We start from the raw sequence: 27,414 nt of genomic DNA, 5'->3' as shown, positions 1-27,414 counted from the left end.
ATTTTTTTTTTTGAAAAAAGTTTTGAAAATTTATATTTATAAAAATTAATTTTTTTTTTTAACTGCTCAAGCAATGAATTCAAAAAACAGAATTTGGGATACACAATATTTTCTTGGAATTGATTTAATAATAAATTTTTATTAAATTTTGTTTTTGTGTGTCAAACAATAATTTCATAAGAATGGCAAACTCATATTTTTTACTGGAAAATTTTCAGAAAACTTGGTTGAAGAAACAATAGAATACAAAAATGTCATAAAATGTATGTACATATGTATTTAATATGTGTTTGTGTATGTATGTTCTATCTTACTTATTTAGTTAACGATTTTTTTTCTTCATATTTTATGTAAAATACACACAGTAAATTAAACATTAAATTTATGTAACGCGATTTACAAGAATTCAAATAAACCCGTGATTTGCCCTATTTTCAAAGAAATATTAATTTATTTCACAAATTAAAGGCTGTCCACATTCATATAAGTAAGTATGAGTATAGACTGATTTTATTTCTAGGAAAAAAAAATACACAAAAAAAAAAAAAAATTCGAAACAAATCAAATTGATTTCCTCGAATTTTATTTATGGTATTTTTTTTTTTTTTGTACTTATGTTAGATATAGACAATCATAAAAAATGCTTCATATAACCAGAGAAATTTTATTTTATTCATATTATTTACTTTTTAAATTAGCTAAATGTTGTTGAATTTCTGAAGTTGTATAGTTTTTGAAACTCAAATAAAAACCGAATCGTTGAAGTTTTTTTTTTTTTTAATTTAGGTAGTTATATATTTTATTTTTCAAGTCATTTTCAAGTATTTCACAGAAAGGTAGGCTTTTTTTTATCTAAGTGAAAAAGTATACCCATTAAAAATCCATGCTTTAGAACCCAATTAAGGTTACCGAAAAGTAACACAGCCTTAGTTAAAGAAGGAGTTTTTTACTGTCATTTTTTGTATATATTTTTAAAATCCTCAAAAGGATCAAATTTGTTGTCTTCAAAATAAAAGATTTAAATATATACATTTACAAAATACTATACATTTTATTGACGTCATACCACAACTTTAACCTCGCCATGCATCCATTTTACTTTAAATTAAACCATTTAGTACCATCATCAACAAAACTGATATTTGCATTTATAATATATTCCATTTTTTTTGTGCTTCTCACAACTAATAAACGCGATGAAATAATAATATAAAATTATAATAATTAGATAGGATACATTTATTGGCAGTATCAAAGTAACTAAATATACATTTTATACAATTTCAATTTTAAAATTGGCTATATTTAGTTCTTTGAGTTTTGTATTTTTCAAATTTGTTTTGTTTTGGTTTTTTTTTTTGTGTCTATTGGGAATTGTATTTTAAAATACAATATAAAACAAAAGCCAAAATAAATTATATAAATTAATTAATTTTTAGTCCTGAATAGCATCGCAATGAGTAATTATATCCGGGAACGACAAAATATAGTGAATATTTTCCGCGTTAGCACAAAGCAAAACCACATTACCCACCGGATATGTGTGTCATATACTCATCGGATATGCATGTATACTTTATATAATTTAAATTTAAAAAAAAGATGGTTAGTTGTTGTGTATGATGAAAAAGTAGAACAAAAACAAAAAAAACTGTCTCATTTCATTTAAATGATTTTAATTGTCATCTAGTGTTGCTTCAAAATTCACAATTAAATTAATACATTTCAAGTACTATTTGTTTTGAGGAATTTGATTTTTTTTTTCTGTCAAGTGATTTTGATTGTGTTGGAAAAATAAAACCAAATTAATGGACATTTTTTTTAATTTATTAAAAAAAAAAAGAAAAAATGTCTTTTTTTCTTATAATTCATAAAGTAATAATATTACTTAAATTATATATATTAAAGTTTGGTTTTGTGTACGTTCGCTAACCGGCCACACCGACTGACTTATTTTCTTAATTTTTTTTAATTAAAGAGGCATAAGAGGAGAAGGTTTAAGGCAAAAAAAAAAATTAAGATTTTATAGGGTGAATAGGGGTAACACGACATTGAAAAAAAAGGCTATTTTCTAAACGGTAAGTCGTAAATGTTTTTTAAATGATAGACAAATGTATTCAATAGTTAAAAAAGGTATTGAAAAAATTCAAAAAAATTTCAAAACCAAGTTGTGAAGGTTTTTTTGCAGTCATAGACCTTCGACAAAAGACTAATTACGCAAAATTTTGCACAGAAATTTGAGTAACACCATGAGAAAGATATTAAAAAAAAAAAATTAAGGATCCAAAACGGTTTTTTTTCATAGGCCCTGTATTTTGAAATAAGAATTTTTGAAAAACAACCTAATTTTTAGGGACATTTTTGAGTAGTCTTTTATTTTTTTGGAATTTTTAAGAGTCTGTAAAAAATCTCAAACTTATAGGAAATATAGGTTTTAATCATAAAAACTTTTGAGCTTTTAAAATGATTTTTGACCGAATAACCGGAAAAACAATTTATTGTTGTCCCAAGTTTTTTGTCCGTTTTTAACAGTTTTTTTTATTTTTATCTTTTTTTCTTCAATAGATAAATGAATGAAATTTACAGTGTAGATAGATAATGGGCAAGACTATATTTGTACAAAGTTTCAATTAATTTTGTAATGACAAATTTTAAATAACGGTAAAATAAAACTCTATTTTTCAACACGTTACATCTTTTGATCTGGAGCTTATAAAAATTTATTTATCTTTATTGAGCATCTTGATAATATTACCTTTCATTTGATATATAACACATAACGCTACATTCACTACAATTTTCACAATGGTAAATTAAAAAAATTCAGAAATACCGTTTTTAACATAGGCCACTTTTTTTTAAATTTTAAAAGTGAATATTTTTAAATTAATTGGACGAACTTTTCAAGTTTTGATTTCCTTTTTTTATTATAAATTATGACTCATTACAAAGTAGAAAATAGAAATAAATACAAGAAATGGCGGAACGAAGTCCGGCGGATCAGCTAGTTATTTTATAATTCCTTATTTTTGAAGTAAATACGTCTTAAAAATATATGTTATTCGAACATTCTAAAAAAAAATATTTTTTTTTTGTTCAAACAACATTTACAGTCCATATATGTATGTAAACGCTTTTACTGTGAATTTTTAAAGTTTGAGTTTAATCCTTTCTATAAAAAACTTTAAATTCAAAATATAAAGTAAAACCATTCACACTACCAAAAAATACCTCCATCTTAAAATGGTGTAGAAGAAGGTTTGGTGTTAAATAAAAATGGCGAATTTTCTACGGATGAATGATTTTATTTTATTATTTCCTTCAGGGAAGTGCGAGAGGATTGTGTGTTGACTTTGAGAAAAGCTGAATGGAGTGATGCGTCCTTGTGGTTTTTATAGATTTTTTTTTTTTTTTTTTCATTTTTATCGAACGATATAGATAAAGAGATACCTTGTGTGTGAGTTTGTGTATTATGTTTATATTTTTATGAATGATAATAACAAATAATCTTAATATTGGAGACCATAAAATCGAAATATTATATTTGTTTGAATTGTATTTTATTATGAAAAAGTTGTCCCTTTTTTTTTGAATTTTGTTCGTTTCATATATATGTTTGTTTGCAGACATCATGAAGACTAAAGGCAACCTATGTACCTATATGTTTAGCCATTAAAGTATTGAATATGATATGGAACCATTTTTTGGCCTGACAATTGCGAGTTAATGGTGTAAATTTGAAATTGTTAAATTATATCTAAAATAAAGTAATGACATCGTTACAATGTTAATAGATATTTTATATAAAATGGGTATGTGTTTATACTGTATTTAGTATACAATTGTTTATATAGTCGTTAAACTTAATCAAATAAAAAGTCATTAACCCTCTGTCGGCACACGGATGCGAATTTGGCAGGACAAAAATAAAAAAAAAATACGATTTTTCAAAAAAGTGGTCACAAAAAAGTCTCTTTATAAGGGTGAAAATATTTTTATTTGGAATTATGAATACAATATTCGAATTCCTCGGAATATTCTACATCAATTTCATACTTGATTCTCTATAAAATATTGTGACCGAAAAAAGTTCTAGCGACATGAAAAAGTATAAACCAAATTCGCACCCGTGTGCCTATCACGTCACAAAAAAGAGGTTTGCCTACAGAGGGTTAATGTATTAACTTTTTTCCAAATTAAATACGACTTCAATTTTCTTTAGAATATGTTCATTGTCGGTTAAATTATTAAAAAAAAATAACACTTCATCTTTATACTCCTGTCTGAGCTATTTAAAAAATTTATAAATATATAGTTTGAAAAAAAAAAGAAAAACAATTCCAAAATTGTTAACACTGAAAATTATTCTACTCGTAATTGCATAAAATTTATATTGACTTTCATAATTACTTTTTTACTCTATTAGTAGAGTAACTAAAGCAAATTATTAGGGAACCCGGCCGAACAGCTCTGATTTTGACGATTTTTTTTTCAAACGTAGGTAGGTAATTAAAAATACTTTAAAGTCTATAGATTAAAAATTGCCGGTGTTGCCGTATTGTTTTTAAAAATTAAAATCAAATTTTTTTTTAACAAAACCATTTTTTTTGCTTAAATTTCATAAAACAAATGATAGCAAAAGATTCTCTAGGTAATTTAAGGAAAATATATAAAAGGCAGTAAGGGACAATCTTCCATCGTTTAAGCGATAAATGCAATTTTCTAACATTCTGACCTCAAACACAAAAAAAATATTTTGAAAATAACGGCAGCACCTACAATATTTTAAAATACATTTTAAAAAAGCCAGAAGCTCATTCTTATCTCTTAAATTTAAATCCACTAAATTTAATCAAGACTTTTTGAAAAAATGGTCCTCAAACTCAGAATTTAAAAAAAATGTTATTAGGAAAATTTGAAATAATTTTTTTTCAAACGTTTTCTAATAAAATATGAATGAATTTATTTAAAAAAAATGTTTGGCCATAAATATTATCAGTTGAATTTCGCAGCAAAAAAGGTAAAATATATCACACTTTTGAAGACTGTGGTAAATAGGAACTTTAAATTTTTGCTATTTAACTTTCAACAGTAAGGGTTATTAAATGAATAAAAAATAATTTTATGTTTAGATGTTGAACTTTAAAAAAAAATAAGTTACATTTTTTTTCAAAACTTTTATTAAAAAAAGTTCTTCGAAAATGAAATACTTTTTAATTTTTTTCATAAACCGTAATACATATTGACATTTCCTTTTATAATTTGAAATCATAATAAATGCGGCCAAAAAAATTTGAAAATAAATGCATTTTATATTAGGACCAAGTTTCAAAAACGACATGTTAAAATTTTTTCAATAATTTTTTTTTCAAAAATCTGAGTTCAATTACTATTCTTTCAAAAGCCGTTCATTAAATTAACTTAATTTTAATTTTACATATATGACTAAGCTTCTAGCTTTTAAAAAAATGTATATTTGAATTTTGTAGGTGTTGCCGTTGTGTTCAAATATTTTTTTTTTAGTTTAGCTTTAGTTACTCCACTATATTTAAAATTTAAAAAAAAATTATATATTAAAAAATATACGAAATATTGGTTTGTATAAAACGAAGTGATTTTATTGTATAAATTCTAATGAATTAATTTTAATTTGTATACACCTAAGTCCTTTCTTTTCGTACACAAACCGAATTTACTCAAAAATGATCCACATGTTAGGCATGTTAGGCGGGTGTTCGTTCTGAAGGAAGCAAAAAGACATGCCATTGACTAAAAAATACAAAGCTTATTAGGGTGCAAATATTCCTGAGTAATAGATATGTCGAATTTATTTATTGCAAAAAGATTCGATTAAACTTAAATAAGTCAAAAATTTAATGATTTGGATATTAGTTCACTTCTTCACCTCAACAGATTATTACTTTGGGTTCTCGGAACCAGCTAGCTTTCTGATCCTTTTCAGAATCGTTGAGCCATGTTCTCTATTAATATTCTCTATGCCGATACGGATTCATAGATACCTATTGATAACAAAAAAAAAAATAAATATACGGTGGCAGATAAAAATGCCCTACTTTTGATATACAAAAATATTTTTTGCGCCATTTTCATAGGTCTGAATTTTTTTATAACGATTTTCCAAAACAAAAATTCCAAAAATTCTTTTTAAGACAAGAAATTTTATGGCATACTTCGTTATGAGGTCAAAACTTCTTAAAGCAATTATTTGGAAAACAATTTTTATTTTATTTTCAAATTAAATTTAAAAATTCTTTAACAAATTAGGTGACTTTTCTTATATTTAAAATGAATTTTTTTTATTGTAGATAGGCTTAGAGTCAATTTTATTTTATTTTTATCTTTTATTTTTGGCGCAACGTTTCAGGGATGGTTATCCCCTTCATAAAAAAAAATAAAATAAAATGGACTTTAAGCCTACAATAAAAAAAATTTATTTTAAATTAAAAAATTTAAAAATATTCTTTTATGAGTTTTCAAAAAGCGTTAGGTACTTTTGACAAGGGAGCAAGTTCGTAAGTTCAAGTCTTCCATTTTATTTGAAAAAAATTCAAAACTCAATTTTTTTAGAGCAAAAACAACGTTTTCCTACTTTTTCTTAAAAAAAACATGATTTCTTTACAGAACTTGAAAATTTACAGTCTTAAATGATGTGAAGGGGTTTCGGGGTTACAGACTGAAATATGTGTTAAAATCACAAAAAATATGTTACTTTGGATTTGGATCATAAATGCCATTATAAGCAAGCAGATTTTTTGGTCTTAAAATTGTCTTAGAAAAAAGGATATACTTAAACTTCATTCTATAAGCAATATCCTGCATATGATACACCAACAAAGTTTTTTTCCTCTACAAGAACCTAACTAATGCTAATACTAATACATAAGGGATCTTAATTGATCCCAAGGCTAAACCAATATGAAGTCCAAAATACATTTCCTAAGTCAATACATGAGTTTTTCATATTCTAACCCCCGATCGAGGTTACAAAAAAAAGTCCTGTTTCGATAAAAACTTGCCATAAAAACTGACTCTTAGTTAATAACTTAGTATCAATTCAACATAAACTTCCCCACTTGGAAAATTAAACTAAGTGACGGACGGTCTTAAATTAGATATTTCATCAAAAAAACACAAACACATCCTGCTAGTAAATTTTTCACTTGAACCTTCCCTCAAAGGATAATGCTATAAAATAAATGACCATAAAACTAAAGTCCATAGTAAACCATCATAAAAAAAAAAAATGTAGAAGCAACACCATCAGCAACAAAAATTGCAAAATCATCTTTAAATACCCTTGAGTGGTCATAAAAATAAAAATGAGAAGAAGAAAGAAAAAAAAAAAAAACTCATAAAACCACATCAACTTAATGGAAACAATTGCATCCCCCTCCTCAATTTTTTTTTTGTATATAAAAATAAAATTCTATTTACACTTAAATTAAATATAAAAATAAAAAGGTTTGAAAATGTATAACTTACCCGCCTTGTGTGGCACTCGATATTGACAGGGTGAATATTGAATTTGTATAACCATCGCAATTGCATGAATCTGTATAACGTCCGCCATTGCCAGATGCCCAAACAAATATCGAACCTTTGCCCTGCCGACCGCTCGTTACACCATAAATGAATGCACGCCTTGCCAATGGGCCAGGACCATCAACCGTTGAACCATCATCTTCAGGTCCCCATGAGGCACTATAAATATCGATATGTTGGGGGTTCAAGCTAAGTGCTTTCGCTTCGACGGCATCATTAACGCTGCCATCTAACATCCGGACGCCTAATGAAGATACAAATGTGAAAGAGAAGTCAGTGGAATGTGAGATAGATATAACAAAAACTGATAAGAGATAATATAACCTCCCCCCCTATTTTGTCGTTACTGAATCGTAACGAAAATATATAAGGTGAAGATATATATATTCATTCATTTACTCATTAATTCTAATATATACACAGACACACTCACAGTCATATGGTAAAGGCAAAAAGGACTTTTTGTAATCCTCCCGATTGTATTGATTACGTATAAATAGTAATATTATAGGAGGGTAAATAGAAAAGATAGAGCAGTGTTGTGTTGTGTAGAAGTCCCTTTGTCCATTATTATTGCCGCACACAGAAGAAGATAATAAGCTTGTTCTATGCAAACAAATGAGATGAGAACTGTTAGATATTAATTATTTGGACTTAATTAGCTTATTATCACCCTGAATGTTAATTTACTCTTCGTTGGAATATAATATACGTTAGGTATACACACATGCATAAATGTAAATGTTCTATACGCGCGAGAAGGATTCGCGGGTAGGGGATTATTAGATGAACGGGAATTACATCATATAACAAAAAAAAAGTGCACTAAATTAATCGTTTCTTGTAGGTCGCAGAGGAGGTTTGTAAAGAAATAAGAGAGATTTAATCCTTACAATTTGAATAATGCATGTGCATTATAGAACAATTGACTATTATAAAGTTGATGTAAAGGTCACTGGGCTGCAACGAGTTGTATATTACCCCATACATATAAAATAAAAATAGTCTAAATAAAAAATTAAATTCGAAAACTTAGAACCACATTTTGTTATTTTTGCCACTAGAGGGCGTCTAAGACAATATAACATAACCTATAACCTCCGGACAAACAAAGTGCTTCTAAAGATGTATCATTTGTCAAATTATGATAAATAGTTCAGAAGATATGTAGGAACGTACATGGTCATGTACCTATGTTCCCTCATAACTTCTATGTTTCTAATCATATTTTGAGAAACAAGGTAATTTTAGAAGCGTCTTACTTGTCCGCTGGTTATAGACTGAAAAAAAAATCTTTAAGATTATACCTTCTAGAAGAAAAAAATTGTAATTTTTGCTACAAGAAGGCAGTGTTGAGAACATAGTCCATATATCCTCCAGACAAGCAAGACGCTTCTCACGATCCATCATTTGTCAAATAGATATAGTTTTAGAATATATTTTTTAAATAGCATGTTGTTTTGAAAACATTATACTTTAAATTGATGCCGAAGTTGGGCAAATGGCGAAAAAAATGGAATTTTTGAACTTTGACAGTTTATAAATTCTAAATGGTTTAACCGAGTTACATGTTTTATACATTGTTGAAAAGGTATATTTATCTTCTATCAGAAACTGTAAGAAAATCGAAAATGGGTAAAAAATTGTCGAAGCTAGAATTTTTTCAATGGGTGAAGGTTCAAAAAACCGTTTTTTGCCCGTAACTCTAGATTTTGGGGGTGTTAGGGTATTTTCAAATACCGTTTCGTATTCAGTGCGACTAACTCTACAAAACATGATAGGTCTCCGCCCGCGTATATTTTGAGTGTTACACCGTGTAATCGAAATACAAAAATAAGTTAAAAAACTAAAATCAGAATAGTTTATAATTTTTTTTATACTAGATGGCGTTACTGGGAACACATTTTATAGCCTATAACGTATGGAAAAATGAGAAGCGTCTGAAAATACCTCATTTTTTAAATTATGACAAGTGGTTTAGAAGTTATGAAAGAACATACATGATCATGCATGTATGTTCCCTTATAACTTCTAAGCTTTTTATCATAATTTAACATATCAGCTATTTTTAGAATCATCTCGTTTGCCCGCTAGTTATAAGATGCGAAAATTTATAATATAACACCATCTAGAATAAAAATCTTTGTAAGCAATGATAAAGCCAAAAGCTATCAACAATAATCAAATAGAACCATTTCCAGTGTCTATAAGGATCAAAACTAAATTTCTTAACTTTCAATATTAGAATACCCTTTTGATAGTGCAAATTTTTTAACAATTCAAGAAAAAAAAAGTATACTCAATTTTATTATTATTATTGTTTGAAGTAAAATGGCGAATAAAAAGTTTCTTCTTTTTTACTTTTATTGCAAAATAAGACTTCAATAAAAATAAATTACTTGATGACTTTAAGCTGCCTAAACAACATCCTCCTTCTTCTTCTTTCCTACCAAACACACACATCCTTTTTCTTTAAGGTTACCATCATCGTCGTCTTCGCGTCTCCAACATAAATGTAGCTACTACTTACACAGTCAACATAGTAAAAAAAAAAGCTCTTGAAAAAATTCTTAAAAAATAAAACTATAAAATTTGCACCATTGCACATAACTTGTCAAGTTTATTGATAAGAGCAATCGAATGTGCCATTTCGTATTTTATCCTTGCTCTTCTTTTCTGACAATTTTGTAAGTCTCTGTGTGTGTGAGTGTATATCCTTTTTATGTAAATGTTCTTAGCTCCCATATCCATTTTTAGCCATTTTCCAAGCAAAGTGTGTTGCTTCCAGAATACTTTTTTTTTTTTCGTTAATGGTGTCAGTTTTTCAACGTTTTCTCGACGCGTTTCGACATTCTTTTGGTCCTTCTTGCTACCCATCGTCATCATCATCTATGCAGATCTCTTCTCAATGTTATACACACACATGTAGTAAGTTCTTTTTTCTTCTTCTCATGCTCAACGGACTACTATCCAAACCATCTGATGACGACCTCGGGCGAATTATTCTCTCTCTGAGCTCGTTGGGAACCTTTATTTCTTTTTTTTTGTCAAAAAAGGACCCCCAACACCAAGAGTGGTTGTGGATATTGGCATGCTTTTAGCTTAACGCGCATATCGCATATCGAAGCAAAGTCATTTTGGATATGGGTAGGTCGTCGTAGTCATCACCGTCACCATCCTCATCGCATAGTCATCGTTATCCTGTAACAATCCCAAAGGTCCTTGCGGCCCACACATCTTATACCGAGCAAGGAAGCAAAAATTACCATACCATACAATTTCTATGGCCGTCTTGTCTCCCATTTCTCGTCGGTCGTCGAATCCAGGGCGAATGTTCTTTTAAAACGTGTGCGTCTGTTCGATTTGTTTTTTGTCTGATGACGGTGCGACAAGAGTGTGGGTGGGTGTGATGATTGTATATGGCAAGGGGACACTCAAAATACCCACCAAGGACCTTCCCTCTCATTGACATTGGCGCAAAGAGGAAAAGAAAGGAATGTTTTATTTTGTTTTCACCATCACCATCATTTTTTTGTATCCTTCAGCCGGGTTCAATATCATTTAACAAACAAGCATGTATGTGCGGTCCTTGGAAATGTGATCCTTGATGTGAATCATAACAACAACCAACAATTTGCTACATGTTGCTTTTGCTCCATTCCCATCAACATTTTTTTTCTTTTTTTTGTGCTCCTATTAGTGTGTTGAGTTGTCTGTTTTATGTTGGGGCAAGGATTTTGTGGCATGTTGTCAAGATGTCAAGAGTTATCATGTTTTCAATTTAAAAAAATTTAATATTATTATCAAATAATAGAAAAAAAATTTAAATTAAATTAACTTACTCGGACAGATTTTTTTTTTTCTTTTCAAGAATTTAATCATTAATGGAATGTTTAATGTATTTTTATTCATTTTTTTTGCATTTTAGTCTAGCATTTTAAATAAATTCGTTGCGGAAAGTTTTTTTCAACAAAAATTTTCGTAAAAACTTTTTTGACTAGGTACCAACAACAACAACAAACAACTTTATTATAAGGGGAGAGAAATAAGCTTTAAATATTAATATTTTGCCGTTTATAGAAGACATCATCACGACACACACACACACACCATCCGCCATCATCTAGTTAACAAGAAAGTGGAAGTAAAAAGTACCTATGTAGCTATAGTTTGTGTTGTTTTGATGTTTAAACTTTTAGCTTTTGCCTTGAAATTATATGAGTACTTTGATAAAAAGTTGTGGACATAGTTTTGGATGCGATGAGGGTTAGTAACTAGTAGGAAAAATAAAGAACAATCTTTTCAAGTCTTTATCATGACATTTTTCTACTCAAGGTTGATAATAATTTTTTTAAAGACTGTTGAAAGATCTTATTTTTTTCAAGGATTGTTGAAGGGTTTTAATTTTAAACGAAATAATAGAAGCAAATAGAACTTATATACAATTTCAGAGTACTGGTAGATCAACTGGTGCACCGGTTATCTGGTTTATAACTTCCTAAATACTTAAAATATTTTAGAAAGCCAGGTATAGTCAGGTCCTTTGGTCATAGGCTTTGTAACGTTTACTTATCTGACGTTCTTTCATATCAAAAAATGAATTATCTGAATTTTAGTTTTTGAACCTTTTTTCGAGTGTAAATTAGTTTGAGGTTATAGTTTGGTAGCGTATTTTCAACGCTACTTACATTGAAAATAAATGGATAAATTTATGATCTTTTCCTCTAGATGGTGACATACATACATATAAATGAAATTTATTGAGACTATAACCAGCGAGCGAGTAAGACACTTCTAAAAATACTTTTTTTTGCTAAATTATGATAAAAAGTTTAGAAGTTATGAGGAAACATATATGACGTGACCATGTATGTTCTTTCATAACTTCTAAACTACTTTTCACAATTTGATAAACGAGGTAACGTTAGAAGGGTCTCTCTTATCCGTTGGTTATATGCTATAACAACATTCTATTTGTTGACGTTTTCTACTCATTATTTTGTTTTAATTATTTTCAAGCTTTAATTTGCAAAGCCAATTTGCTAGTAAAAAATTTTCTTTAGTAGCCAACTTGCAAATAAGATGATTCTAAAATTAAGTACCAATAATTATTCAGGAAAGCATAAAGACACACTTCAAAGATAAGCAGAATACCGTACCGAATATATTAAATTTATTAAACGAAAACTTTTGTCTCTACCAGCAGAAGCCAAACAATGCAGGAGAACCAGGGGCCAATTCTGGTTCTGTGAATAAGTGAAACCAATAGCTTTTCACTTGTTCACTCATTTGATTCTTGTTCTGTGAAAAAATGAAAACAAACATCAAAAAATATTCATATGAAAATATTTCTTTCACTAAATTATTCATGATATCATAGGACGAGAATCGTTTTTCGTTTCAAATGAATGGAAAAAGCGTAAAGAAGGTTTGAAAGCGAAAATGGAAAAGTTTTGTTTGCGATTCACGTTTTCTCAGAACCAGAATTGGCCCCCAGGTCACTAAAGAAATCCGACGAAGTGGAAACCTGATGATGTGTCAGGGTAACAAAAGAAGAGCTGGAAGGATCTGAAGCACATTTCCAGAAACTGAACACTGTATTGCAATGGATTGAATGGGTTGGGGTCGAAATTCTGTATGTTGCAAAATTCTCTATTCAAAATACTGTATTCCAAAATACTGTATGTCAAAATTCTGTATGTGCAAAATGCTGTACGAACAAAATTCTGAAAGTCAAAATTCTGTAGGTATAGCAAAATTCTGGTTGGTCAAAATACTGTATTTCAAAATTCTGTATATCAAAATTCTGTAAGAATGCTGTACAAAATTGATAATGTAAAAAAGTGCGCGCGCACTTTCAAACGATATTTTTTACAGCATTTTTACAGAATTTTGAAATACAGATATATTTAAAGGGTTGGGGTCAAAATTCTGCCGGGGTCAAAATTCTTTTGTCAAAATTCTGCTTTCAAAATTCTGCTTTACAAAATTCTGCTTTCAAAATTCTGATTTTCAAAATTCTGTTTTTCAAAATACTGTTTTTCAAAATTGTGCTTTTCATAATTATGTTTTTCAAAATTCTGCAAAAAATTAAAAAAGGGTTTGGAAAATGTTAAAAAGCGCGCGCTTTTAAACATTTTCCAAACCCTTTTTTAATTTTTTGCAGAATTCTGTAAAATCATCTGCTTATTTGATTACTTACACACATTTTTTAAATGCGAATTAATTTTTGTTTTATAAATGAATAAATTTGAAAATATTAAGAAAAGGTTTTTAATATTAAACATTTCCAAAAATAACTAAAAATTTATTAATTTATCAAATAAAGATGAATATTCAAAAATTTGAATAAGAAAAGGAATATACAACATCGGTTCCAATTAGTATACATATTTTATTTGAAAGAAAGTCAGTATATGCATTTCAAAAAATATTTGCGACACTTAAATAAAAAAATTTAGGAAAGTACCAATGTTGAATTACATTGATGAGGTGTATTTTTCTTTAGCCAGCGCATATTCAATAAAAAAAAACAGAATTAGCAGAATTTTTTTTGTTCAAATATAATGCTGGCAGAATTTTGAAAAGCAGAATTTTAAAAAGCAGAATTTTGAAAAACAGAATAGAAAAAAAGCAGAATTTTGAAAAACAGAATTTTCGCTGAAAAAGCAGAATTTTGAAAAGCAGAATTTTGAAGCCAGAATTTTGACCCGATCCCAAAATATTTCTTTTCTTATTCAAAATTTTGAATTTTCATTTTTATTTGATAAATTAATAATTTTTTAATTATTTTGCAAGTAAGTATAATCAAATAAGCAGATGATTTTTCAAAAAGATGATATTACAGAATTCTGCAAAAAATTAAAAAAAAGGGTTAGGAAAATGTTAAAAAGCGCGCGCTTTTTAACATTTTCCAAACCCTTTTTTAATTTTCTGCAGAATTTTGAAAAACAGATTTATGAAAAGCAGAATTTTGAAAAACAGAATTTTGAAAAACAGAATTTTGAAAAGCAGAATTTTGAAAGCAGAATTTTGTAAATCAGAATTTTGAAAGCAGAATTTTGACAAAAGAATTTTGACCCCGGCAGAATTTTGACCCCAACCCATTCAATACAGTATTTTGCAGTACAGAATTTTACAAAACAGAATTTTGCAAGTCAGTATTTTGTTCATACAGTATTCTGACGTACAGAATTTTGTATTTACAGTATAATGACGTACAGAATTATGGTCTTACAGTATTTTGACCCTACAGAATTTTGTCGTACAGAATTTTGGCAAGCAGAATTATGACCCGCTCCCGGATTGGATTATAGGTACGAAAAAGTCAGAAATGGGACTATATTACTTAAAAAAAATTTTTGCGAGAGTTAAGTCGCATAAAAAAACATTATTTATGAAACATGTGGAAAAATTGTTTATAAACTGTTAAAATGTATGAACTTAAAATAACTTCACAATCTACAATCAACTTTAAATATATTTAGTACTGTGGGTTAGTAAGACCCTGTAGTGCGTTTTATTTTTGAACAGATTTCAATTCCTGATCAAATATTCTACAAAAAAAAACTCATTTAATACCTTCAATTTACCACAGTTATTGGCTTAAGTTAAACTTTAAATTACCTAAAGTCAAGTCATCAAATTAGTTTACACCAAAATGTATCTATCTACTCATGTAGTCTGCCGATTTATGTCTGGCATAAAGTAATTGTTTATTTTTTTTGCACAATCGACTGAGCTGATAATATATTAAAAAATATATAATTTTAATTTGTTTTTTTTTTTTAGTTATTTGCAGCAAACAAATTTTTCCTATTAAAAAAAAATAAATAAATATATAAAACACTTGATGGAGGATGTTGTAACACTCGCTCGTATTTAATTGCAAAAGCATTGTTTGTAGATTTTAATAATAATTATGGAATTTCATCAGATTTTTTTTTTCTGTTTGTTTATAAAATTTAAAAAATAACAACAACTAAAAAAAAAAAAACAAAAACAATGTAGGTAGACAAAAATACAAAATTAAAAAAAATCATGTCGTCTGTCGGAAATATGTAATAAATTAATGTAATTTTAATTTTCATATTGTTCGTGTTAATGATTAAACTATTTTTATTATTATTATTAAATATTATCTATCTTTTTTTTTTTTTTCTATTTTTCAACACTCAAAAAGTTTCAACCTGTGGGCATTTTTGTGTAATTTATGACATTTGATATCTGCAAAATAAAATAAAAATTAAAAACATTTCTTTGAAAATAAATAAATCCATTTCGTTGAAATTCATTATTAATTGCCAATATAATTGTTAACAGGACACTCTGTGGACTCTTTCTACTTATTGAATGTGATTGTAAAGAGTTAAATAATAAAAAATAAAAGATTTTTTATTTTTTTTTTTGGTTGAAATTAAACATCTGATGACCATGCAATGACCAAAACATGCAACATTCACAGAATTCACTGAAGCGAATGACAACTTTGTTACCATGCAAAGGTATTCGTAATTTATTTTGACAAAATGAAAGCTTTTGAATGGCATGAGTGATTTTCCAAAAAATTCTGTATTTGATTCAGGTCCGGTGATGTTGGTTTTTATTTTTATTCCAGGTAAAAGGGTGTGAGCAGATCAAAAATGTTTAAGTAAAGAGTTGAAACTCTTAAAAGACAGACAATATTGGATGAAATTCCTAAATCCAGTAAAATTTTTATGAATCAATGCCAAAATTGGTAAAATACAGTAAAAATCTGTAAATTAATGCTGTCGTGAATTTAGTCAAAAGAGGCTGAATTAAAGCAAAAACTTTAAAATATTGATTACAAAAAACTAATAATGAAGAGTAGAAGCTAGAAAGCTTCAGTTAAGACTGCCACAATACAGTTGAAACATGTTAATTCAGTCAAAAACTGGATGAATCAATGTCAAAATCGTGTAATTGCAGTCAAAACTTGTGAGTCACTGCCGAGCAAAAACTGGTTGATAAATAGACGAAAGACTATTGCTAGTAAAATCAAACAGGTAACTCGTAATTCTACTCAAAACTGGAAGAATCAATGCAAAAATTGTGCTAACGCAGTCAAAACATTTAATAAACTGCTAAGCAAAAGTTGGTAAATCATAAAAGACGCTTAAAATTTTCAATCGAAACAAATGAATCAAAGCTAAAAGAGATAAATCCAGTAAAAACTAGATAAATTAATGCCAAAATTGATAAATTACAGTCAAAACTAGTTAATTGCTGCAGGAAAACTTGATTAATCAATGCCAAGAACTGGTTAAGTGCAGTCAAATTTATAAATCACCGCCAAGTTAAACTGATACATTGCATAGTTAGTCTAAAAAAAAACTGATAAATTACAGATAAAAATCATTAATGCAGTCAAAACTAGCTGAATCAATGCAAACGCTCACAAGTTGCAGTCAAAATTTGTTATCGCTCAATAACTAATTGAATACAGAAGCGAGGCTATTCAATCGCAGTCAAAACTAGAAAATCACTGTTGAAACAAGTAAATTTATCGAAAACTGGTTGAATTCCTGCCAAAACTGGTAACTTACAGTCCAATTCTAATAAGCAAGTGTTAAAGATGGATGTAAACTATAAGGGTGGAAAAAAATTTCTGTTTCGAGTCCAGAAATATTGACTTTTTTTAAAGACTTCCAAAAAAGAAGAGTTATTCAATTCGTCTGTATTTTTTTTTTTTTTTGAAGTGAAAACTTCTTTAGTATCGTAGTGATTTGAAACAAGATAAAACGAAAAAGCGACACGAAAAATTAATTGATTATAACTTTTTTGTTTTAATAGATAGATGAATGAAATTTTTATTGTAGATATTTAATTAAATAAACTATAATTGTGCGAAATTTCATGAAATTTAATACTCAAAATCCTGAGATAACGGTAAGAAGATGTTCTTTTTCTAAACACGTTATATCTTTTGATCTAGGGCATAACGGTACGTGATCTACAAGTTACAAAATCTTAAATTTAAAAACATGAAAATACCTCAAAACACGTGTGGAGATCTGTTGCGTTGCCGATGACCAGCCACACGTGTAGGAAGTACCGTAATCTCAGTTTTTTAATTTCGACATGGTTGGCTTTAAAAAATTCTTACTTTTTTTGTAGGCATGGTAGAAACATGATTGAAAAGTCATATAAAAGGTGAAATAATAAGCTTTCAGATGATATAAAATTTATTATTATTTAATTTATTAGGTTGTCAAAATATGAGTTTAAAGATGATGGAATAAAAAAAAGGTAAATTTTTTCGATTTGTATTTGTAGCAAGAAAAATAATTTCTAAGGTTTCACTTCTACCACGTGTTAATTGCACACATGATTTTTTTTTTTTAATTTTTTTTTTTGTATGTTTGTTACCTCATAACTTTGAACTGAGTGAACCAATTTTGATAATTCTTTTTGTATTAGAAAGCTGGTGCCTGCAGTGTGGTCAATTTCGTTCCGTTCTGGCTATATTAAAATATGAGAACTACCATAAAATCCAGTTTTGATCCACAGAAGTCGGTTTTGTTTTTTTTTTTTATAAAAGTTATTATTAATTGCCCGCTTATATTCCCCTTCCCACGCAACCGCAACTGACTTATCAATTCATTAAACCGTTATTTGCATGGTTAGTCTCATTCTGTAAGGACACACACACACACACACAAATGCCAATTGTCTGTTTGTTTTATCATTGCTCGGTGATTTTATTTAAAAAAAAAAAAAACAAAAAAGGTGAAAAAAAAAATTAAATCGGTAAACCTTGTGACACTTGCAGTGGCATTTTTAAACGATGCACTGCAACGTGTAAATATTGACGAAACAAACCGTGAGTGAAAAATCATTTTAAACTTTTTACTACTTGTAGCTGTTGCTGTATTTTTAACTACAAATGGTAGGTTAAATTTATAGAAGAAATATACTCATATAGAAGTCATTTAACTACAACCACTGCTGATTTTGGTCCTATGCCAGAGAGAAGTTGTTGGTATGTTTATTTTGTATTTGTGTACAAAAAAAATTCAACCAAAGGAACAAAAAAGTGTAAAATAGGAAAATGAAGAGAAAAAAACAAGGAGCAGCCATTTAAAGCATTTCTTGCAATTAGCTGTTGCTGGATTCAGGTAAAAGAAAAAATGGAAAAGAACAACACAATTTTGTTGGTGAGGGGAATTTTTGTACTTTTTTGTTCAGCATAACAATTGTTAGATTTATATATAAAAAGGTATTTGTACATTCAACCCCACTCCAGGAAGCATTGCGGTAAACGAAAAACATGTGTATGCAGGAAGTATTTAGAAAAAAAAAACAACAATAAGCCTTTTTAAAAATGGTGTTAAAAGTCAGAGTTCCGTATATAACATAGAAAGTGGATGTGGAATAGAAAAACAACCTTTTTCTAAAAAAAGTTCTTAGACATACGATAGAATAAAATGTTTTAATGGGGGAATTGGTTCATAATTAAGCAGAAGAAGTTAGAAATATGTAGATATTAATCATAACCTTGTTTTTTCATGAGGGTATATTTTTAATCCAACAAAGTAGGTATCTACTTAAAATTTGTTTTCTTAAAGAACTGATTATGAAGTCCATATTTTCCCTTACACCAAGAATTTAAGTGATTTCGAGCATACAGTTATTGAGCTTTTGAACTATTGATTTTCTGCTACTAACAAAGGATTTAATCGAAAATTACAAATGAACATCGAAAGTATCATCATATTTCTTCTCCCAAACAGAAATCCAAATGACAGGGAAATTGATCATCAGAAAATAGTTATCAGTAACTTCCTCATAATATTCCGAAGCCTTACCAATATCAATAGAATGTAGCTGAGAAGATGACTTCAAACGATATATACCAAACATAACTTAAGATAGCAAGCGGTAATTCTCATCAGACATTAAAGAATTGGAATGAGTATCAGTGTATGAAGATACAGAAGGTACTGAAAACTTTTTAGAACTATCAAATGAAATACTGGAAAGAAATCACCAATCCAAAAATATGTCTTCGAGCACCTTGAAGAAAAATCAGCAGATAACTGTTAAAAATTAGCAAGTTACTCCGACGTTTTTTTGACTTCGAGTTGAGACCTTCTTCAGCAGTAAATGAATAAAAGAACTAATATCCGCTAACCAACCAATTCCTCCGCTTAGATACAACAGATAAGGAACATTAGGGTCGCTAACTGTATTCAGGTCGATCTACATAGTTGATGAGCACTTTATTTTTGAACTGCGTCCAAGTATTTTGAATAGAGTCAAATTTTCTCAAGTGGGCCACCTTAAACAGACTTCTCGAATTTGATACTTTTTTTTGTATATATTGGAAGATTTTTATGTTAAAATTAATAGTATTTTTGAAAAATTTCAATTTTGTTAAAAGTTATAAAGAAATGAAAATTTTCAGGTCTTTTTGTTAAAAATGGCTATATCTCAGTAATGAAATGATAAAACTAAATAAAACACAAAACACACAAAACAATTTACTTAAAAAAAAATTTTCAAAAAAAAAAAAAATTATTTATAAATAATTGATTTTGTTATAAACAATTGCATTTTTTACTAACTTCTGGAGTATGTAGGAAAACCATTTTTCTTATATTCGATTTGAAATTTTATAAGCTTTCATTATCTGAAAGAAAATTTTAGTGCAATTCATAAAAAATTTGATTGGCCTCCGTTTTTGAAATATTACCGTTATAAAAAAGCAAAAAAGCTTAATTTTGGCTGTTTTTGAAGTTATGTTTTTATGTGGAATAATTCATTATAAAAAAATTTGTAACCTTGTCTATGAGAACATATTTTATTCTTTCAAAAGCTGTTTAAATCTTTTCGATATCTCTTTTATTGGCCGAGATATCTTAAGTTTTAGTCAATAAGCCAAAGACACACTTAACTTTATCTAAAGTTTAAGTCAATTGTCATAAAATGTTGGCCAAAAGATCCAAAATATATTCTTCTGAAGGTTTAAAGACTGGTAAACTAGAATCCGATGTTTGCCAAGGTCGTCAAAACCTACCTCCTAAGCCTCAAAGGGTATTTCATTCCCTTTATATTGCTATTTCCGATTATGTCTTGTATTTTTTTATGGCAAAATGTTTTCTTAAACACAGTACCTATTGCTTTATCGACTAAAAAACGATCTTGACAGAGTTTCCAAAGCTCGTTGACATGTGCAAAATGACTAGAGAGGAATTTCGCTATTGTTCGGAATTTTCTAAACAGTGGCAAAGAACTCGTTCCACTACAAATAAAAATTAACAAGTGCTTTTCAAGATAAAAAGGATTCTGATGGTTATTTCCATTTTTAAAGAATAAAAAGAAACCTGTTTAGGACTCTTGTTGTTTAAGTCGTGTTCTTGGCAGAGACCAGAAATAACAGTCAACCTTTATTTTAAATCGGTTTCTCTCTGAAAGTTACCACATAACTTTCAACAGTTTCGGTTAAGGTTTGAGATTTATTTTTAAAAATCAAAAATAAAGGTTATCGGTTGAGGTTTATTTTTTATATTTTTAAATATCTCTCAATGGTTGAGATTTTTACAAAAAAATAAATTGAAAAGGTCAACCTTTAAACGTTTTCACTGAAAATAAATCAAAAATGGTCAATTCAAAGGAAAATGTCGAATATGTCAAGAATGTCTTTATATTGCAAAAATAAATATGAAAAGGATGTTTTTTCTAAGTTTATGTATTAAATAATGTATGAACTATATAGACTCTAAAAGTTCTTTAGACCCAAGATTATATCTCTTTTAGTTTAAAGTAAAATCTAAAGATGAAAATGTGTTTTCCAATGTGATTTGAGTCGCTGGGACGACAAGTACAACCAATGCAATTTAAAATATTCCAGGAGACCGATGTTCTGATATCTAGGTCTAGCGGGGACTCTAACCTACATTTGGGTATAACTCCCATCCCTGTAGGTGCACGCGTTCTCAAACCGGGGAAACTTAAAGGTGAAAAAAAAGTTAAGCCCGATTCTGAAAAATAGGCATGATAAGGCGGTTTAACATGGAAGATGATTTTTTAAAAATCTAACAATCTACAAAGCGTAGGCCCATGACACAAGCTATCATTTGGCATCACTCCCTAAAATTTCTCTCAAGCGGTTTAGCTTCCAGGAGCGTTCAAAGATTTGGGGATTTTTCGAAAAAAAATTTGTACCCCAACTTTCAAACGCGATTTTCTCGGAATTTTGAAAAAAAAAATCCAAAACCCGATTATAACACTATCGGGTAGCTGAGAATATAAGCTTTCATATGGCACCACTCCCATGTCTCTAGGAATTGATAAATTTACAGATAAGATTTATTTTTTTTCTCTCAGCGATAAATCTCACTGGTTGACCGAAACACAAAAAAATACATAATCTTTTTTATCAAAAAACAAAACCGACTTCCATGTATCAAATGGTTTTTCTAATAGTTCCTATGGCTACAACTGAACGAAATTGCAGCCACCAGCTTTCCAATACAAAAAGAATTAGCAAAATTGGTTCACTCAGTCCAAAGTTATGAGGTAACAAACATAAAAAAAATAAAAAATACAGTCGAATTGAATACCTCCTCCTTTTTGGAAGTCGGTAAAAATTAAGGTTTCTCTCAGACCTTCACCGAAATTTTTCTTTTTTAAAAATAAAGGTTATTTTTTGACCTTTATTGAAAATGGCGACAAATAAGAGTTATTAAGGAACCTTTCAAAAGGTTGAGATTTATTTCTGATCTCTGGTTCTTAAACTAGAAGAAAGTAAGCATTTATCGTTTGCATTTCGCATTCTATTGCATCTAACTACGATTTTTTTCGACAATTCCGAAATTAAACCTTCATCCACCCAAGACACGTGATGCATCGATTTTGTATACCATTTTTATCTCACAATTTGCGTATCCGCCGTTCTTAACATTTCCGCCAACATGAGTTTCCTGTGAATATGCCATAGATATAAGCAAAATTCTAAATAAGCGCATGCAACGCGTACAATAATAGTGGATCCTTTTGCAAATCCAGTTTCTCTACCCAGAAATTCTCTTATATTTACACTATACACTATAGTTAAGATTCATCTCTCTCCTAATGATGGTCCGCAAATTGGTCCCGAACTGCGAGTCGTTTGTGCATTTAAAAACCCACCATCATATCGACGCGCGAAAATAGTGAATAGAATTTCATATAACGCATCACATATAACCTCATGTACAATTATATCCTTTCGCCCGCACATAGATATAGTGATTAACATCACGTCGGATATGTTCGTTCCCATTCAACCAGGATACACAAAGGAAACCCAAAAGAGAACATTCAGCAGAAACTCGAGTTTAACGATATCTACATATGAATATGTATCTCCGGTAAAAAGAAGAGCAACGCGCCAGAAAGTCCTTCTAACAAAAACCCAGGACCCGCATTCATATAACCGGGATATATAGTGTAGATGACCCTCAATGGAGCCATAACACATATTATGACAATGCCGACACAAGGATCGAGGAGGATAACATAAATTTCGCTCACTATTATACATAGCAGCATCTGATTTCAGGACGACGACCAATTCTCCGGTTAAACAGGACGAAGGCAATTTTCGCGTAAATATTTTCTTTATCTCTGTTAGATATAGATGGAGGCCCTTTTCGACCATGTTGGCTATTTGCAGGACATGTTTGTGAATTAAGTTGTTATGTGTTTCTAAAAGAAGCATAATTTCTATAACAAAATATTAAATTTTCAACTTTTTAATGCATTTTCTTGTAGTTTTTGAAAGAGAAAAAAAAACTGTTTTTTAAGAACACCAGCCATTAAAGTCCTGAAAAACATTTTAAAATGGAAAACACCCTTGTACCAACCTTCCAATATTGTATAATTATTAAGTTTAAGAACTTCCCCCTGGAGACCCTTTAGATCCAGATAACAACAAGTATACCATTCATTCATTTTCACAGGACTAAATATTATAAAGATATCTACTATATCCAAGCAATTTGGCCATAATGACTATATAAAAACTTACCACCAATACTAGCATTGTATGCTACACCAACTCCACAGTAATTATTAAATGCTACAGCGGCTACTTCACCCGCACACCTGGTGCCATGTTTGTTGTCGCCATTATCTTGGGGTGTTGGATCCGAGTCGTTACCGTTTATGTCATAAGAAGCATCCGGATCCTGTTGTTAAATGCAAGTGAAAACAAAAAAAAATATATCAAATTAGTGATTAAAAAAAAGAGAAGAAAGAAAAAAATTACTAAAAACAATATAAATAAAACATGAGGAAGTTTTTTTTTTTTTTTTTGGGATAAGGATTTGAAAACAGGTAAAGTACCTCTAACATCTTTACAACTTTAGTACTTTTAACAGGATGGCTAAAGGTATTATTATGCTTTAAGTATCATTATGATATACAAAAAAAAAGAAATTTAGGAAGAAAATGTTTGGACTGAGATAAGGAAACCCACGCGGATATAAACTTATACGGAAATAAATTACCAGATACTTTTTAAGACTTGGCTAGTGGTGAGAAATTTGTTGTTTTTTTTTCGGAACAATTTTCATATTTTTAAATTTGTTTGTATGTTGAATTTATTCACAGTCCAATGGAATGAAAAAAGTGTTGCAAATTATCAAATTTATCATTTAAATGTGTGAGATACTGAGGGGATATTTATTTAATAAGAGATAACTAGGTACTAATTGCTCAATTAAGGGCTTATTGCAGGTCTACTGAAGTAAAGTAAAAAGGGTAAAGAACAGTCTTTTTTAGCTAAAAGTACTGAAATAAAAGCATATCATTCAAAATTAAATATAAGCAATATCATTTGAATGCGATAAGAAGATCACATCATTAATGTATAATCAAAGAGATTTTGAAAAAAAAAAAAAATATTTTAATCGTAAGAACAGTTTTTTTTTTTAATATTTCAGATGAATATTTGTTTATAAGAAAATATGTTTATAAAAACAAATTTTTTCAAACACTTAAAAAAAAAAGAAATGTTTTCTTATCCAAAAATTTGTTTTTTTTTTTTATGTTTTAAAAAATGTTAAATTATTGTTTTTTTTTTTTTTTAATTTACCTAGAGTTAATTTTTTATTTGATTTAAGAATTTGTCCAATGGGTAGTTTTTAAATCATTCAAACTTGTTTTTTTTTTTTATTTTGATAGCTTTTTGTTTTCAATAACCCCAAAAAATCATTTTTTGTAAATATTATTTTCCTTTTTTTTTGATAACGTCTTACAAATTGATGAACCATGGAAGCCACCACAAAAAAGTGACGCCATTTTCTAACGTTCCACTCTCGCGGCAAAAATTTCAATTCAAAATTAAAAATAAACTATTCTATAGCTTATTTGAAAGATAATAACCTAAAGCTTAATCCAAATGAAGGATTTTTAAAAATTCCGTCATTTAATATTTTTGCAATTGATTTTTTTGCTATAGATAGATGAGATTTAAGAATAACTGCATTTAAGAAAAAATTCTGAAAAATTTTAAAACTAAGCTATAACGTTTTGTTTGAATGTTGTACATGTGTTGGGGCTATGACAAAATGTTGATTTTGGGTAGGGAACATTTTTTTTGACAATTCTAAAGGTGCCTGGTAAAAGATGAAGGAAACAAAATTAGGCGTCTGATACGCATTTTTTTACAACACTCTGCGTTTCGAAATATGAATTTTTGAAAAACACCTTGTTTTTTAGGGGTATTTTTGGGTCGTTTTTGATTTTTATCTTTTTTTCGGAGCGTTCAAAAAATCTCAAACTTATAGGAAATGTAGGTTTTGGCCTTATGCAAAAACTTGGAATCGTTTAGTGAGCTTTGACTGAATAACAGAAGAAACAAGTTTTTTTAAAAACACGTTTTTTGACCGTTTTTAACCGATTTTCATCGTTTTTTATTTTTATCTTTTTTTCTTTAATAGATACAGGAATAAAATAAATGGAGCTATGATAGACCATGACCAAGTTTCAATTTTGAGATAACGGTAAAATAAAATTTTAGAATTCAACAGGTTATAACTTTTGATCAAGAGCTGATAGAAATTTTATTAAACTTTTATGAGCATCCTGATACAATTACCTTTCATTTGGTATATCACACATAACAGTAGACTAACTACAAGCTTCACAATGTTAAATCAAGAAACTTGCGAAAAACCTCAAAACACCAGTGGAGATCTGTTGCCCCCCGAACAGCCACCAGTGTGGAAAGTACCGTAATCTCAGTCTGGAAATTCGACATGGTTGACTTTAAAAAAATCTTACTTCTCTTGTAGGCATCTTTGAAATAAGATTGATACGTCATATGAAAGGTGAAATAAGCTTTCAGATGGTATAAAATTTTGTATAGGTTGTCAAACAAAAAAATTGATTTCATAGCGTGAGAACATAAAAATAAATGTTTTTTTTTGCTTTTTTTTTAATGAAATTTGATCGAGTTCAAAAAATTCTATCTCTTTTTGTAGATGTCTCATAGACCTGATCGATATATATATTTTGAGCTAAGACAATAAGCTTTCAGATGATATAACATTTTTTATAGGTTGTTAGGGAAAAAAATGGAATTAATGGCGTGAGAATATAAAAATTCATGTTTTTTGATGAAAATGATTGTTTTCAATAAATTATTTTTATACTTTTTGCGCATTGTAAAAATTTAAAAATGGTTTTATTCTTAAGAAGAAATACTTGGCTTTAAAATTGCATAATGTTTTTTGTAAGCTTTTAAAATAAAAAAATTAATAAAATGAGAAAATAAAAAAGGTATTTTTTTTTTAGCTTTTTCTTGTAAATTATGATTGTTTGATAAAAGTAAACACTAAAATTGACTCAATTTAATCAAAATCATCGTGAGTAAACCGGCTTTACAGACTACCTCTTTTTAAATTAACTATCTATTTTCTGCCTGTAAAGCCTTTAAATGCTAACAAACAATGCAATATACAACTTTCATTACCTTGTAGGTTACGAAATAAAATAAAAAAGGAACACTAGCCCACAAAATTAAACATTCTAAACAAGAAAAAATTAGCCTTCAAATACAAATTTCTTATTTTATTTAATACGATTTTTTTTTAAATCAACAAAAAAAAAAAATTTACGTCGCTGTAATTTATTTTTGAAATTGTGTGTTTTTGCTAAAAAAAAATATCATTCGAAATGTTTAGTTTAGAGGAAAAACAGTACAAGTCCATTCCAACTCATTCCGATAGAAAAGCAATTAAAAACTTTGTTCCTCATACATTATTTATTTTTTTATCAAAACTTAAATTTGTTTTCTAAATTTAAGGATACTCTGTAAATTCTACAACATCTCATCATTAGTTTATTTTTGACTAAAAGTGCACTTGTTCCGTTTTTCCTGTGGACCCTTCATTTGATATCTTCTATAAAAACGGAGTTATAGAAAAATTCTTTTTAAAATCCTTAAAATCAAAAAAAAAGAAGCGACAAAATTAACTAGCTCATTTTAAAATTATAATCTTTTTTTTTTTAAATCCTAAAAGCTCTTTTCCAGTTTTTAACTTGCGTACAAAAAAAAAGTTGAGATAACATTTTTCCATGACATTACGATCGTAGACAATGCCAAAAAAGTGGGTCCCGGAAGTCCGTCTGTCTGTTTGTCTGTATAAGGAGCTACAGCCTAAACGTATGGACCGATTAATGTCAAACTTGGTATGTAGCGACTCTCCAGAGGGGTTTTTGGAATTAATTTTTTTGGACCAAAAATAACGGTACTTATCATAAACCGATTTTAGTAAAATTGAAATATCTCGAAAACGGCTGTAACGATTTTGTTTAAAAAATTCAAATGTTAGTTTTAAT

At 28.7% G+C, this 27,414-nt stretch overlaps 1 protein-coding gene across 2 annotated transcripts in view; it reads right to left on the bottom strand.

The window, feature by feature from the left end:
* The window catches only part of LOC129911426 (furin-like protease 2), a 280,911-nt gene that overhangs the window by 81,228 nt on the left and 172,269 nt on the right, over positions 1 to 27,414 (bottom strand). For both annotated transcript variants that reach the window (XM_055989229.1, XM_055989230.1), the window contains exons 7-8: positions 23,597 to 23,756; positions 7,504 to 7,807 (exon numbers count right to left, since the gene is read on the bottom strand). In XM_055989229.1, coding sequence (XP_055845204.1) covers positions 7,504 to 7,807; positions 23,597 to 23,756 — 464 coding nt within the window. The remainder of the gene's footprint in view (positions 1 to 7,503; positions 7,808 to 23,596; positions 23,757 to 27,414) is intronic.

Source organism: Episyrphus balteatus, chromosome 2 (assembly GCF_945859705.1).
Source record: "Episyrphus balteatus chromosome 2, idEpiBalt1.1, whole genome shotgun sequence".
NCBI lineage: Eukaryota > Metazoa > Arthropoda > Insecta > Diptera > Syrphidae > Episyrphus > Episyrphus balteatus.
The sequence above is the reverse complement of the archived record's forward strand: the minus strand, read 5'-3'. Positions and strand labels throughout refer to the sequence as shown.